Below are 16,321 nucleotides of genomic sequence, written 5' to 3' on the forward strand. Positions count from 1 at the left end.
TTCCTCGTGCTGTGCCGGGCTTATCTGGGCGCCTAAGTTATGTGAAGTAGCGGGTGCGTGCCTGCTCTCTGTTCTCCTCGCTGGTTTTGCTCCTTGGATTTCAATTCCAAACATGGTTATCCATTTGGGGTCTCTCTCCTTTCCGCTGCCAAGTGATACACATTCCACATTCAACACCAGCTCCCTCCACTGCTCTCTCACAGTCGCTATTTCCAGTGCCAGAGGGCTGGCGAGAGAGGCGGTGCAACGAGATCTCTGTCCGGTCTGCGAGTTTTCCAGCTAATGGCCTCAACTCTTTCTTTGACTGAGCTCTTTTGGCCTCATATTTGCCAGCTCCTTTTCTCACCGGTGTGGCTAAGGAAGGGGCCAGCTGCTGGTTTGTGAGCCACAAAGAGGAAGAACTAGCCCTTTGGGGATTATTTTTCGGGCACAAAAACGCTCAGCGGCACTTTAACATGTCGCTCTGAAGCACGCTGCTGTGGGACCTGCCGGCACCCGAGGAGGAGGAGGAACAGCTACCCAGCAGCTCTGGTTTCAGACCTTTGCAGCACCCTCGGTGTATTACAATTCATTTTGAGCCTGGAGAGGGTGGGGAGTGGAGTAGGATGAGCACAAGCAGCCTCTCTTGGGACCAGGCTATTCTCCAGCCTACGGTGTGCAATGCCTGGAAGGAGATTATGGAAGGAGCAGCCTACCAGCTGGCCAGCTGCATCATCCTCCTGGGTTACATGGGGGGAAGTGGCATCTTTGGGTCCCTCTATATCTTTGGCCTCCTGGCCCCAGGCTACTTCTGCTACGCTCTGTGGGGCTGGCTGAGCGCCTGTGGGCTGGATATCTTCATCTGGAACATGCTGCTTGTCCTCATCTGCTTGCTTCAGCTGGCTCACCTGGCTTACCGGCTCCGCAGAGACACCATCCCGCAAGAGTTTGACCTCCTCTACAAGACCATGTACCTGCCCTTGCAGGTGCCCCTGGAAGTCTACAAAGAAATTGTGAAGTGCTGTGAAGAGCGAGTCCAGTCACTCGTCAGAGACCAGAATTATGCAGTGGAGGGCAAGACACCCATTGACCGCCTCTCGTTGCTGCTGTCTGGCAGGTAAAGGCTTCCCTATTTCTGAACAGAATCTGATGGCAAAATGCTGTGGCTTGTTGGTGTAATTTCCCCCTCTGTAGAACTGAGGTCATGATACTTCCCTTCTTCTGAAAGGGCTTTGAGATACGCATCTGTTTGTTGGGGAGGGAGGTAATTGCTTCGGGGCTTGTTTGTTTGTTTGTTTTCTTTTGCTTTTCTGTATAAGAATATTTCAGGGACCAGTTTGCATAATCAAGCTACATGCAGTGAAGCAACCAGCTCAGCCTTGTCTGTGATACTGTCAGGGAATTCTTTACCTCTTTCTCTGTCATTTTAAAGTGATCTTATTTCCGATGGGAGCAGGCTGGCTGTGAGAGAGTTTCTCAAGGGAGGAGGGCAGTGTGTCTGGACCTGCAGTCTCTGGGGGTACCAGATGTATCTCTGTGATGTGAATGGCCATACGCTGAGTAGGAGTCCTCAGTTCACCTGTTCCCCCTGGCCAGCAGTGTTCATGGAGAGGTTCCACCTCTGTTTCCAACACCTTAACCTTCAGCATCAGAAACTTTTCACTTTGGGGGTCATTTTGTCAAAAGAGGGAGAACTCTCCTGTGGCGAATTCTACCTCATCAGGCCTCTTTCTTTCCCTTTCTTGTCACGCATCCATGATGTTCCTTCTTCTGGTCCACCAAGGAGGACGTCAGAGACCTCTAGGTAGTTGCAGCTGATTGCCTGGCAAGCCATGCACATTCACTATTCATGTACTGGAGATTTGATTATTGAGTGAACTGTGCTGATGAAGTACTGGCATTTGTTCACCTGAGGTCCTGTGGCATGCCTCTGTAAACATCTCTCTTAACAATTTGCAAAATCCAAATGCAAGACAAGTAGTAATGATATTGGTTTCCCAGCTGCTGCCAGACATTTGGCAATAATGTCAAGTGAGAGTGGGAAAGGAAGGAGATCTGTAAATGGGAGAACTGCTGAGCTGCAGGAGGTGTGTCTCACAAGGATTTTCCTTTGGGAAGACAAACCCAGCATCACTAGGGACTTGGGTTTTACCGTGGTGGTCCATCATCTCTGGTGGAAGTGAGGGGGTATATAAAGAAGAAGGGCTGCCCTTTCTTTTTTTGGTGGTTGTTCCTTTTCTAGCATATGTTGAGACCATCCTGGGAACACTGACCAGTGCTGAATGGGAAAGCACTGGGGTGAAATTGGGTATACATCTTTCCCCTTACCAAATGTCTGTACTGAGCAACTTGCCCTGAAGCTTACCATATCTGCAAATAATGTTAGCAGGGAAGAGTCTGTACTGTCTTGCCCTGTGCTGGATAATCTGATGCTGCCCTGTAAGCATGAAAGTGCTGCAACAGACAGTAAGCCAATGCTGGTGGGCTAGTTCTGCTCTGTTTTGCAGTGGGAAGTATGCATCTCAGCTGGTATAGGATACTCTATGGAGTTGGAATTGGATTTGCATTTCCTGGTACCCACTGTATTGCCTTGTGAGGTCCTTACTGACCCAGCAGAGCATTGCTGCTATTATGGTGCCCCTCTTAAACCGAACAACAGCAAGACAAGTGGGGCTTGGAAATGCGGAGTGTGTCTGGATCAGCGAACCTGCCTTGTGATCCCTGACCCTTCCAGGCAGCACTCCCACCTGACTGGAAGCCAACAGTGAACTGAGCCTTGTAACTCCTGAAAGAAAGAATTGCCTTTGTGCATTGTACAACAGGGGGACATGGTGACAGAGAGGCAAGAGGCCCCAAATCTGGTGATGCAGAGCTATGAATAGAGCTTCAGAGTGCCCTGCCATTGCCCCAGGCCTGTTCAGCTCTCCTTCTCTGCTCCCACAGCAGAGCTGGGTGCAAGTTCGACCTTGACATTGGTAGGTAATTGTAGCAAAAAGAGGGGAAAGAGGTACTTGGGTGGCCAAGAGAGATGGAATGGTAATGAGCAGTAAACTGTGAGTTTGCATGTGATGTGTCAGGAATGATGGCCAATGCGATTTTTTGGGGTTCTGGGTGTAACAGCTTCCCAGCACTGAGGCAGGGAATGCCCTCATGCAATTCTGAGGACAGGAAGAAGATACAAGTACAAAGAGCCACAGGCTGGCTTAGAAGTACTTGAAAAGCAGCAGCAGTCTTGCGGGCTGAGGAGTCCTGGTTTAGGATCAAGCATTGCACCTTTGAGGGCTGGATTTCTATCAGGAAACAGAAAACAGATTGAATATGGGGAAGTGGCGGCAAATCTTGTTTCCCACAGAAAAAGGAGGAACAGCCCCACAGACTAGAGCATCTGCAGCTTTTCTGTAGAGGATATGAGACCACGTGAGATGAAAAGTCCTTTCCTCCCTGGTGGGACTGGCTGCCTGCACATTGTGTGAGCTGATCATGTTCATGTGACATCTGTTTTGTGGCCTAAGTCTGTGCACCTTACCTGTCCTCCCTGCAGGGTCCGAGTGAGCCAGGACGGACAATTCCTTCACTACGTCTTTCCATACCAGTTCCTGGACTCTCCAGAATGGGAGTCACTGCGACCCTCTGAGGAAGGAACTTTCCAGGTAACCCCGCATGGCCCCACAGCAGCCCAGACTCGCTCCTTGCTGCTTTGCTGTGTGTCTGGGAAGGGGACAAGGGGGCTCATTATGCCATTCAAAGCTAACCAGGAATACTTTCCTCCTCTTCCTCATGATTTAGCTGGAATAGGATGGTGCAATCAGCTGTGCTATCATTTTTTTTTAGCTTCCTCTAAAGACCTCAGTGCATCCGCCTACTATCAGCTGATAGCAGGGAGGGTAGAATGTGGTGCTTCCTCCAGTTTAGCAGGGAGACGAAGTATCAGATTGCTGGCTCACTTCCATTACAGCGATCCTGACTACCTGTATTGATGCATTTGCCCTGCATGCTGCTAGCTGGGTGTACCATTCCAGCATCAGGGTGGCAGCCATGGCAATATGCAGCAGTAATAGAAATACATAAATATACTGTTCCTCACAGAAGTTTCTGATGGTGATGTGTTTGGGGTGGAGAAGCAGAAAGGACAATTCACACCCTAATATGGTTCTTTCTGAGCAGAAGAATCCCTTGCTGAGAGGCCATACCAATTCTTATTTGCAGCAACTGAAAGGATTTTGCTCTTGCTGTCAACACCCCACAGTATTTGGCTTTCTTTCTGGAGGAGATTACTTAAGCCCACATCTCTGCTTTTAACTCGCATCCCAGGACAGGCTGATCCCTATCAGAGTGTCAGTCTAGATAGAATATGTCAGTTAGGGCATATGAGGAGGGATTTTTCTAATCCCTTGCGAGCATGGGACAGTCATGAGGAATGATGATGCCTTCTCATGAGGGCAGCTACATTCAGACTTGGTTAAACCAGGGTAGCTCTCCGAACTTGCTTTCCTTGAGTCTGACATTGGCCTATGTGTGAAAGGATTATGGCTGTCACTTCTGAACACTGTGCCATCACCAGGGATTGCAATCTTGCAAGAGGAACCGTTGTAGGAGATGGCTGACAGTATGACTGTGGCACAGGGCTACAGCTCTTGAGAAGAAATAGGGATGTTGGGCCAAGATAATGAGGTAGAGAGGACAACAACCAACATGGCTGTACTGGTGGAGAGGGTACCTTGTGTTTTACACAGGGCTTCAATCTGCCAGGAGATTGCTGCTAGCTCCTGGACTGTATTTGCCTAAGAGTCAAGCAGAGAGCAATGACTGCCGAGTGCTCCTGGCAGGGAAATGGCCATCTGAATGGCATGCAACCTGCAGAGACATCTGCAGCATTTTCTGAGCTAATTTCTGTGGAACTGAATGTTCCCAGAGGTCCTGAGTGTTTTTATCTCTCATGAGTGAGACAGCTTGGGAACAAGCTGATGCCAGCCTGCACCAGTCTTGCCAGCTCTTGGTCCCTCTCCTGCTCTGTGAGACAGGGCTGGTCAGGGAGGTTGGCTGCACCTGACACCAGGATCACAGAATCACAGAATGGCTGGGATTGGAGGGGACTTCTGTACATCATCAAGTCCAACCCAGCTGCTAAAGCAGGTTCACCCAGAGCAGATCATACAAGAATGTGTCCAGGTGAGTCTTGAATGTCTCCAGAGAAAGAGGCACCACAATGTCTCTGGGCAGCCTGTTCCAGGGCTCTGTCACCCTCAAAGTAAAGAAGTTTCTCCTCGTATTCAGATGGAACCTCCTGTGCTTCAGTGTGTGCCCGTTGCCCCTCATCCTATCATTGGGAACCACTGAAAGGAGTCTGGTTCCCTCCTCTTGACACCCACCCTTGAGATATTTATAAGCATAAATAATATCCCGAGGATGGGGAAGTAGAGTCCTAGGTACGGAAAGGCTGCAGCCATGTGCTGGAAATGCCTAGAATCTGCATCTACTTACTGAGGAGCATGAAGAGAAGCAGCCTTTGTGAGACTTGGATTCAGCAGGTGAGACTTGACTAGTCTGTGTTCCTCTCAGGACATTACTCTTGATGGCCAAGCTTAGCCATGGTGATGTGCAGCTTTTGGCAGCTTTTTAACCCACTAGTCCCTCTTGCCTGAGTAGTTAATAAAACCCTGTGGCATATCTCAAACTTATTCCTAGCATCATAATCATTTGGTTAAAAAAGTGCATGTGTGACTCTGGGACTTTGTTGGAGAAGGGCATGGAAGGTTTTTCTTGTTCAAGTTTTCCCTGGAGCTCTCTGGATTGAGCATTTTCCATCGTGAGCCAACCAAAAAATGGCAGAAGCACGACTCAGTCTACAAGGAGAGATGGTTTCCTTGAGCTTTCTGCTTTAGCTGTGTCTTCTTCCCACAGGACTTCTGGCTTCCAGTGCCTGAAGGGGTTGGGTTTCAGGGCTGGCACTTTCCCCTAGAAGGCTGAATTATGGGATCTGCCAATGTCAGAGCACTTGTGTCAGGTGGATTCATGAGTGAAATCTGTTCTGCTGTCCTGGTTAGAAGGCAGGTTTTCTTATTACATCTCAATCTCTCATGCAAATGGAGGTTTTCAATCATTATGCCAGAAGTTGATTAGGAAAATGAGATTTTGGACATTTGAATTTCAGTGTGACCCTTGCTCTTCCTCACCTCAGCCTGGGAAAGTTCTCAGGTTTTTTTCTCCTATATTTCTTTCATAAGGCAGCTGCTTGCATGGCATTGGCGTTAAATATCAAGCCCAAGGACACACACATGCAGCCAAGCAGTGTTCAGCTTCCCAGTGGCTCTCTGCCATGGTGGCTGTCCAAGGAGACCCTTGGATTAGAGTGAAAGGGAGCCCCTGGCATATTTTGACTCTGGCACTTGTTCACATGCTGGTGTCTGCATTACACTTGGATATTCTTCTTTGGCCCATGGTAGTTTGGCTCTTCCTGCGTTTCTTATCTTTTATTATACTTATATATTACAATATACAGTCATGTATTATATAATGGTTTTTATTATTAATAAGTCTGGTCTTACAGCTAAGGGGAAAAATGGTTCTGTTTGCATCGGCAAAACCCAAAGCAAAATGAAACGTTCTCTAAAATCAACCCAATAAAACCCCAAGTGAGTTCCCTATCTACACACAAACACAGTAAAACCCTTTTCTTTCCTCTCTCACTGAGCTGTGCTGCACATCCTTCAACGCCATTCAGCCCTGCAGCACCCAACAGAGCTGGCGAGACAAGGTGTCCCTCTGGCACAGGCTGACCAAGCAAGGCATCCAGGTGACCCTTCCTGCACTCAGGGCCTTCTCAGAGCAGGGGTTGTGCAACCCAGCAGCAGGATGGGCAGGCAGCTTGCCACAGGCCTCCCTGCTGGCAACTTGGACTGGCTTGATGTGCAGAAATGTCCTACTCTGTAGCATTTCTGTAGAGGGATAAGGATGTCTGTGCTGCCCTGCTCATTTCAGCTACATCGCTCAGGTGTCAACAGGGAGCATCATTGGAAAGCGAGAGGTGAGGTTCAGCAAGGGCATGCCACTAATCGCATAGGAAAACCTGGTCTCTGGCTCCCTGGGATGAGGAAATAGAGGCAGGTAAGGATTTATCTGATCTTTCAGCTGGGATGATCTGGCTCTCCAGACGCACCATCTCCAAGGAGAGCAGGCATCAAAGGGGCTGGGGGCCCTTCCTGGAGAGAAGCATGCAGCCCTAAAGTGGGTGACACCTCCCAGGTGATGGGGCTTACTCCACTCTCTCCCTCCTTCACAGGTCACACTGACAGCCGAGACTGACTGCAGCTTCATCACCTGGCCAAGGAAGAAGCTGTATCTCCTCCTGAGGAAGGACCGCTATGTTGCCCGGCTCTTTTCCTCCCACCTGGGCTATGACATCTCAGAGAAGCTCTACTCTCTCAATGAGAAGCTCTTCGCCAAGTTCGGCCTTCGCTTTGACATCCGCTTGCCCAGCCTCTACCATGTCCTCGGGCCAGCCTCCTCTGAGGGGGAGTCAGAGGACTGCGAGGAGCCGTCACTTACCTCCGGCCAGGATAGTGTCTCTGAGCCCCCTCCACAGCCACCACCACCACCACCATCGGCTCCACACCCCCGGGCATCCCGGCCCGACAGTGACCTGCTGGGTGAGGACTCCACCAGTCTTGTCTTGGAAGATTTTGCTGAGTTGCCGGGGTCTTTTATGGACTATGTGAGCGAAGGGGAGTATATGAAGTGAGGGCACTCCTGGCACGGGCACGCCTCACCCTGTGTGGGACCCCCGCGTAAGTACCCGCTTGTGGCAGCAAGTCCCTCCCATGATGCCACTGCCTGGGCAGAGTGGCGGCCCCCAGCCTCTCGCCCTCATTTGCCATGGGTTTGCTCTTCCACAGCAGTTTTTTTGCCTGCTGCCCCAAGGAATCCCAGGAGGTGGTCTCGAGCTGTATGATTTTTCTTAAGGAAAAGCAGCAGGGCAGAGTCTTGACTCCAGGCACCAGCCACACTGAGGGGTGGAAGGGCTGGTAACCTGGCCATAGGAAGCTCTTCCCTGCCCAGTCCTCTCTCCATCTCTCAGGAGAGGCAGAGAAACTGAAATGGTGTCCTGGCTGGCAGGTGGTACGTGAGTGCCCGCAGGGACCCCACAGGGCTCAACCTGGCTTGCCACGAGGTAGAGCTGTGCCTGGAAATATTCCAGTGTTGAGCTAAGATGTCTGGATGTGAGAGAGCAGACAACCCAGGAGATGCTGACAGGGGTAGAAACAGCTCCAGGGTTTGCAGTGGATTGATAGCAAGGAGTTGCTGCGCACCCTGCAAGTGCTCAGGCTGGGCAGGGGGAGAAAGCTCAGAGTCCTTCCTCTCCCTGCCCACCACATTTGCTCTGTCCTCGTTGTTTCTGCTGAACTTTGGCTCAGCCAGATCAGCAAAGCATTGAAAAGACTGCCCTGTGTGGGATAGCTCTTGCCTCCAGGCACCCTGGGTGGACTTACAGACTAAATATTGTTTTAACATATCCCAAACTCTGCTTTCTGGTGGGTGGGAATGAGGTGCTCTCTTCCAAAATGCCAGCTCCTTACTCTGCAAGGGAAAAATTCCTGGCTCTGGTGGATGCTAGAGCAGAGAAGCAATGCAGGCAAACAGAAATAGACAGGAGGGTAGCTCGTGCTTGAAATTCAGATCCAAGTGGCCAAGAGAGAAATTCTACACTGAGCTTCTTTTAGCCAGCTGCTGCACACCAGCTGCAGACCCCAAAATGTGCATTCCTACTTCTGCTTCATAATAGCTGCTTTCTGGCAAACGGCTGCCGGACACCAAGCCTGGGACTGGGATTTCTGTCCTAGAAGCAGCCACTGTGTGTGTCCCAGCTGGGCCTGTGAGGCACGGAGGAAGTTGCAGGGCTGGGCTGCAGCTGGAGAGATCGTCTTCCAGCAGGCATCCTCAAACATGGTGCAGCATCGCACCCTGGTCTTCCCTGCGCCTGCCTGGGCCCACTTCTGGACTGCAGATGCTTGTGCTGTGGATGCAGTGGCAGGAACCGTGAAGCAGGACACACTGACTCCTGGCATGAGCCCTGACAAGTCTGCAGTAATCTTCCTCCCTGCTCTGCAGTGCTTGTGTACAAGCCTCACCCCTGTGACAGCAAGGGGACTGTCCCTCCTCAGAGCTGTGCATGGAAAGGATGTCTGGGTCAGTCAGCACTTGCTATTTGCAGTAGACCTCTGGTGGAAGAGGCCTTTTTTACTGTTCCATCCAATTACTGTTCTTAGCTTTTGAAAACAGTGGAACTGGAAGATCACAGAATCACAGAATGTTCAGGATCGGAAGGGACCTCGGAAGATCATCCAGTCCAATCCCCCCATTGGAGTAGGAACACCTAGATGAGGTTACAGAGGAATGTGTCCAGGCGGGTTTTGAATGTCTGCAGAGAAGGAGACTCCACAACCCCCCTGGGCAGCCTGTTCCGGTGCTCTGGCACCCTCACTGAGGAGAAGTTTCTTCTCATATTTAAGGAACCTCCTGTGTTCCAGTTTGTACCCGTTGCCCCTTGTCCTGTCATGGGTTGTCACCGAGAAGAGCCTGGCTCCATCCTTGTGACACTCACCTTTTACATATTTATAAACATTAATGAGGTCACCTCTCAGTCTCCTCCAAGCTAAAGAGACCCAGCTCCCTCAGCCTTTCCTCATGCGGGAGATGCTCCACTCCACCATCTTCGTTTCCCTGCTCTGGACTCTCTCCAGCAGTTCCCTGTCCTTCCTGAACTGAGGGGCCCTGTTCCTGTCTAGTACAGTTCTGCTTTTAGTTGAGTCATGTGCCTGTTCCTGCACTGCTTCCATGCCTCCAAACTCAAAATCTGGGATTTGAAGAAACTGGCCAGGGAAGGAACAACTGTATTTGTTTTTGCTTGAATCAGATAAGAAGTCAGCAAGAGTTTGTGGGTTTTGGGTGGGTGGGTGGGTGGGTAATGGGTGTTTTGTTTGTTTGTGTGGGTTTTTTGGTTTTGTTGTTTTTTGTTTGTTTGTTTGTTTGTTTTAAGGAGGCATAGAGGGAAAGAGAAAAAAAATCCTAATTAGTTTTCTAGCTTAGAAGTCCAAGGAATGTGAAGTCCCTGGTTTAGTTGGTAGATTGCTGGAGATACAAATTTGCAGCTTTCTCAATCCTTACTTGGAGAGGCAGGAACACTGAATCACTTACGAGACAGCCATCCTCCTAACTGTCAGGCATGTCTGTTGAACAGATGCAATCAAAAATGAATGCAGATAGTTTGTAAACATGGTGAAGTCACTTTGTCTATGCTCTGCTTATATTTTGATTTTTCAGCAGAAGGATATCCATTCTCAGGTCATTGGCAGAATTCTCCTAGTTGATCAAGCTCAATAAAATCAGAATTTCAAATGCAATTAAAAAAGGAAGGAGGCAAGGAACACCATAGTGTTTTGAGTTTGTTTGTTTGTTTAATTGTTTCTACCTATTTTTGGTAGTGAATCAATACTGCGAACATACATACAAGAGGTGTATGTGTGTGGTTGGGGAAAGCTTGTGCAACACAGTGCAAAGCTATTATTTCTTTCACAAAATCCTTTAAAAACATGCTGCAAGCTGGAACCTTCTGTCTTTCTAGATCTTGCAAATGAGGCAGTATCAAGGTGTGCTGATACTTGCAGTAGAGACCTGCAGTAAAAACCCAGATGTTTCAGAGGCTGGTGTTTGGGGTGCGGGAAGAGGATGATCTTCCTTCTCTGTCAGTCTGGAGACAATAGCCAGTGTGGTGTGTTAATTTCTAAGGTAACTGGACAAGGAAACACAAACTCTGTTTAGTGGGTTCATGGTGATGGAACGAGTGGTTCCTTGTTACTCCGCTCACCACTTGGGTATCCTAATCACAACATGTCCCAGCAGCACAACAGCAATAGTCACATCTGGACAATATTCCACAGTGACTGGAGTACCTGGCAGCAAAAATTAGTGATACAAAGGGGCTGCAGTTTTCCCTTCTGGCCAGGCACTTGTCGCAGCTCAGCAGATGATCTTAGCAGGGGAGTCATGTCCCAGGGAAAGCACTTGCATAACTCTGTCCTTGGAAGTGGTGAAAACATCCATAATAAGCAGGGATATTCCCTGCAGTGTCATTGTTTGAAGTAAGCGATAGCTGTGGTCCCAGAGGTCAGAGCTCCCCTGGGGTCTTCCCCTGGTCTGTGCTCTTGTCTCCTTCCTTGGTAACTTCCAACCTGGGTAATCACCTCCCAGCTCTCTGAATTCCCCATGCTGAAGTGCTTCTATTGGTCATGTTCCTTTTCATTTTCTGTCACTACAACGGCCACCTTGCAATACCACAGTGCAGAGGGCAGTTCTTGAATGCTGAAAGTGCTGCAAAGATCATGCAGAAGAAAATATTCCCGTGAGATATATTGGCCTACTATTCTTACTATCTAGTTCCTTGAAGGAGTTTCTAGTCTGCTTATGAGCAGGACAGACTGTGATATCCCACTGATGAGCACACTCTTTCTCTGAGGAGGAGAGATACTTCAATAACTTATAGGCCACCTGTTTAAAAGAGGCAGGTTCAAAGATTCTGTTCAAAACTTACTTTACCAGTGTACTTTTGTACAGCTCCACAGCAAAATAAGCTTTATTCCTTGCATGAAAATTCAGACAACCAAAAGGCACCTGCTTTTCCCCTTCCATATTGCATTTGTTCTACTTTGTTGCCATCAAGTGCATTGCAAGACATGGAGCTGTTGTTATCTAGGTTTGCACTGTCACATCTTGGGGCTGGCTTTCTATTTGGTAGGTGAGATGAATGGATGGATGGATGGATGGATGAATGGATGGATGGATGATGGCCTGTATCTTGGTATCTAAGTTAGTAGGAGTTGTTTTACAACTACTTTGAGAGTAAAATTCAAAGGAGCTATGGGCTTTGGAGGGGAGGATTGGTTTTGCTGTCTTGGGATGGGTCCATAATGCCATTTTCTGATTTATCACATGGTGAGGAATTACGTAGTTTTGCATGCCAATTTAGGAGGTTAGGAGAGAAGGACAGGTAGTGGCAGGCTCTGTGAAGTTTGTGTCTTGGGAAAGTTTGTAAGATTTATTTTTGCGATAATAACGGTGCTCTCTTTCTTTCTCTTTCTTCCCCCCTCCCTCCCCCCCTTCTCATTTTCCTCCATCCTGCACATCTTTCCTTCTGCAGCCTCTGGAAACGATCTTCAGAGTTCTCCCCACCCTCTCTGCAAAGGACGAGCCCCTCTGGCTCCCACTCAGACCCCTGAACTCTAGGGAACAACAGGCTGTTCTGATCCTGAAGTGCCTCCAAGGGAGCATACGCTCACCCAGGATTCTGACCAGAGAGACACTCTTTAGCATGCACCGAGACGTCTGCCTGCAGACACGTACACGCAGGAGCACACGTGTGAGACTGTGGTGTGACACTCCAGCACCTCCCACCCCACGGCTGTTCACCAGAGCTGCCCGCCCCAGTGTGCTTCCACGGTTTGTTTTCTAGTTCTGCCTCTCTGAGGCGTGTTGGCAGCTCTGACACCAAGGTACACCGAGATCGCTGCAAGCGATACCAGCCTGCTCGCAGAATCTGTGTTCCCTTTGATTTAATGATTCCCATTAAAGTCAGAGATGAAACTACTGGTGTTTGAGGACTTGGAGAGGGAGATAACACTGTTTGAAAGGCTTAAGGTGATCTCAAGGCACAGAGGGGAAAGGAGAGGGGGAAATGGGCTGCTTGATGGCTTTCATAATGGGCTTGCAATGGAGAGCATGATATAGGAATTCGATATCATGTATCTCACTGGACATTCACTCTATAAGACCAGAAATTATTTTTCCAGGGGTTAGGATTTCTCATTTATGACAAGCACAATTCACAAAGAAGTTACCGACTTCTGGTGAAAGGTCAATTGTTTGAGTTGATTCATTTGGAATAAGAAAGGGGAGAAATCGGGACTGGGGGCAGGAGTAGGCAAGAAGGAGAGCCTCCTGAACCTTTTTTTTGTGTGTGTGTGTGTGTGTGTGTTCAATGAGAAATGACCTCAGGGTGCACACACCGAATGAAAGAATGAGTTAATACAAAACATTTCTGGGGACAGCAGCCACTGGTAGGAAAACAGTATATGAAAATATTTTGGAGATGGATGGCCTCTTCCAAGTTCAGCTGCAACAGGCTTTGGCTGACCGGCTTCCCCAGCCATTTTCCCTGTTAGGGAATTGGAGTTTCCACTGTGTGGGAACTGGAGATGGCAGTACCTGTGGAGCAATCCTCTGTCCCACAGAGCCTGGTGCAACCAAGCTGTGCAGTGGTGAGCAGGAGCCTCTCCAGGGCAGATATCCAGGGAAGGGGCGAGGAGCATCAGTTCCTCCATCAGCACACACAGGGCAGGGTATTCTTCAGGGCTTCTTGGCACAGACACACCACAGCACGGCCATTCTGCATGGGGGGCTGGCTTTATGTCAGCCCTGGGCTGGTGGAGGCAGCCCTGCCTGCCTTGTGCTGCTCGCATAGGGGCTGTGGCCCAGAATCTGGTGTGGTGTGTTTTGCAAGTCTCACCCGGGCAAGATCTGCACCCCTGGGACCTGGCACTCTTGCTGAGCTCTGAAGAGGCCTCTGAAGTGGTGAGTATGTGGAATCCATGGCAGACACAACTCCTTGCACTGTTCGACTTTGCTCTCACTCCAGGGCAGGAGAATGGGGCTGGCCCAGGCCTGGGGATCATCCTGCTAATGGCTGTCACCAAGCTCTGTTGCTGCATTCTTGCTTCAGTCTGGCCCCACTGCCCTTCACAGCTAGGAAATGTCTCCAGAAAATTAACACAAGAGCTGCTGGGGTCCCTTCTGCACTGGACAGTGTCGCTGCAGAATTAGCTCCTGCTTTCAGCTCATGTCCAAACTTCTGGGTCCTGCCTTGTAGCTATTTGTATTGTAGACCAGCTAACAAACACCTGCCTGAAGTAGCAGACCAGGCTGATGTTGTATTCCAGTCTACAAGAAGAAGCTTCCTGGAACCTCTTCAGTCACGGCACCAGCTAACCTGGATCTCTGTCAGGTTGTCAGAGCCCAGCTTTAACCCCCTCCTGCTTGCTCACCCCAGTAACTGTATTAACACAAGTCTGCGCTCTCAGTACACAAAGACTTGAGTGCCTGTTTCACAGCTCTTCCCTGCAATGACATGGCATCCCTGCAGATGTGACCTTATCCCCATGTGGGGATGCAGCACTCAAGCAAGAAGGGTATTGCAGGCCCTGCCTAGCATGATGCAGCAGCAAATATACTTGTGGTATGAGATAGGTCAGTTCTCTTTTCCACTTCCTTTCTTGTTTGCTTCATTGTTTGCAAAAGGAATCAGCAATGGAACGTCATTGCATGATGCAGAACTGGAGCCCCCAGTATAGATAAATAGCAGTTAGGCTTTCATATGGTTCTGCCTTGGACTAGCCTGGCCTGTGGGCTTTGCTGGGGAATCAAGAGATGGGAACTGGAGGTTTCTTCTTCAAAAAGGCATCAGAGAAGACATAGTGTACCTCAGTCCTAGCTTTTCCAAGAACAAAAATCAGCTAATCCTACAGTCTTAGAACCACAAAATGGTTTGGGTCAGAAGAGACCTTTAAAGACTACCTAGTCCAACCTTCTTACCATAATTAGGGACATCTTCCACTACACCAGACTGCTCAAAGTCCCATCCATCCTGAGCTTGAAAACTTCAGAGATGGGGTATCCACAACTTTTCTGGGCAACCTTTGCCAGCGTCTCACCACTCTCATTGTAAATAATTTCTTCCTTATATCTAATTTAAATCTACTCTTTTAGGTTAAAATGATTACCTCTTGCCCTGTCACTACAGGCACTGGTAAAACGTCTCTCTCTGTCTTTCTTATAAGCCTTCTTTAAGTGTTGGAAAGGCCGCAGTGGAACCTTCTCTTCTCCAGACTGAACAACACCCATGCTCTCAGCCTTTCTTCCTAGGAGAGCTGTTCCATCCCTCTGAGTGTTTTGGTGGCCCTCCTATGGACCTTCTCCAACAGGTCCATGTCTTGTGCTGGGGACTCCAGAGCTGGATTACACTGCAGGTGGGATCTCACCAGAGTGGAGTAGAGGGGGAGAATTTCCTTCTTCAACTGCTGGCCACACTTCTTATGCAGCCTGGGATATGATTTGCCTTCTGAGCTGCAAGTGCACATTGCTGGCTCATGTCCAGTCTTTCATGTACCAGTATCCCCAAGTCCTTCTCCACAGGGCTGCTCTCAATTCCTTCATTGTCCAGTCTGTAGTGATACCAGGGGTTACCCCGACCCAGGTGCAGGACCTTGCACTTGACCTTGTTGAACCTCATAAAGTTCACATGAACCCCCTCCTCAAGCCTGTCAAGGTTCTACTGGATGGTACCCCTTCTCTCTAGCAAATCAACTGCACCGCTCAGCTTGGTGTCATCACAAACTTGCTGAGGGTGCACTTGATCCCACTGTCTATGTCATTGATGAAGATATTAAACAGTACTGGTTCCAGTACAGACCCCTGTGGGACACCACTTGCTACTGATCTCTATTTGCACACTGAGCCATTGGCTGTAACCGGATGCAGCCATCCAGCCAATTCCTTACCCATCCAATAGCCCATCCATCAAATCCATTTCTGTCCAATTTAGGGGTAAGGACATTGTGGGAGACCTATATCAAAGACCTTACAGAAGTCTAGGTAGTTGACAGGTAGCTTGCTTCTAGTAAGCTCACCCTGCACCACATTTCCCAGGGACATCAGAGGTCATACCAGCATTTCAAGTGTGCCTGGTGGGGTCCCAGTTTCCTGTGGGCTCCCTGTGGGCAGAGGTTCAGCCACATTGGCTCTGGGCTCTTCTCTGGGCTCCTCCTCCAACTGGGAAAAGTCAGAGGATCCATCCCACAGTGGGGAAGGAGTTAAGCGCTTGACCAGCTGCCGCCTGTGAGGCCCTGAATTCTTTCCCCGTGCAATCTAGCAGCCAGCGTCAGGACAACACTATATTTAGAAAGCTGATAAAGGTTTGGTGCCGACAGTTGTCCTGCCCCTTGACGAAGAAGCCATGAACGGAGTGGGAACACGCAGCTGATTTCTCTCCCCCCAGTACCATTCCCTGCCAGGTTTCCTGCACTCTTCACCAGACTCCTTCACCGTGCCTCCGGCAGGGACCCCTCGGCGGAGTCACCCAGGCACCAGGGGTAAGTGCCCTCTCCTTGCTCCCCTTCATCCTACTCGCTGTCCCATGAGCGGCAGCTGCTCCTCAGCCCCGTTGGTGGCACACAGCTGTGTCCTCCCGCCTGGGGCCAGCTGCTGGAGCCCTTTGGAGCCACCACCGTCTGCGGTGGCA

The 16,321-nt window shown here is 49.5% G+C and overlaps 1 protein-coding gene across 2 annotated transcripts; it reads left to right on the top strand.

The window, feature by feature from the left end:
• Nucleotides 1-605: 605 nt before the first annotated feature.
• POPDC2 (popeye domain cAMP effector 2) lies at nt 606-12,456 on the top strand (the record flags this gene model as incomplete). Of its 2 annotated transcripts, none has more annotated exons than XM_080363656.1 (4): nt 606-1,096; nt 3,521-3,629; nt 7,259-7,625; nt 12,170-12,456. In XM_080363656.1, the coding sequence occupies 4 exons, from the start codon at nt 606-608 to the stop codon at nt 12,253-12,255; spliced, it is 1,053 nt and encodes a 350-aa protein (XP_080219782.1). In that variant the 3' UTR covers nt 12,256-12,456. The 2 variants fall into 2 exon arrangements, with proteins under 2 accessions (XP_080219782.1, XP_080219781.1); XM_080363655.1 differs by having other exon boundaries at nt 7,259-7,763; nt 12,170-12,271.
• Nucleotides 12,457-16,321: the final 3,865 nt, after the last annotated feature.

Source organism: Nesoenas mayeri (assembly GCF_963082525.1).
Source record: "Nesoenas mayeri genome assembly, chromosome: 1".
NCBI lineage: Eukaryota > Metazoa > Chordata > Aves > Columbiformes > Columbidae > Nesoenas > Nesoenas mayeri.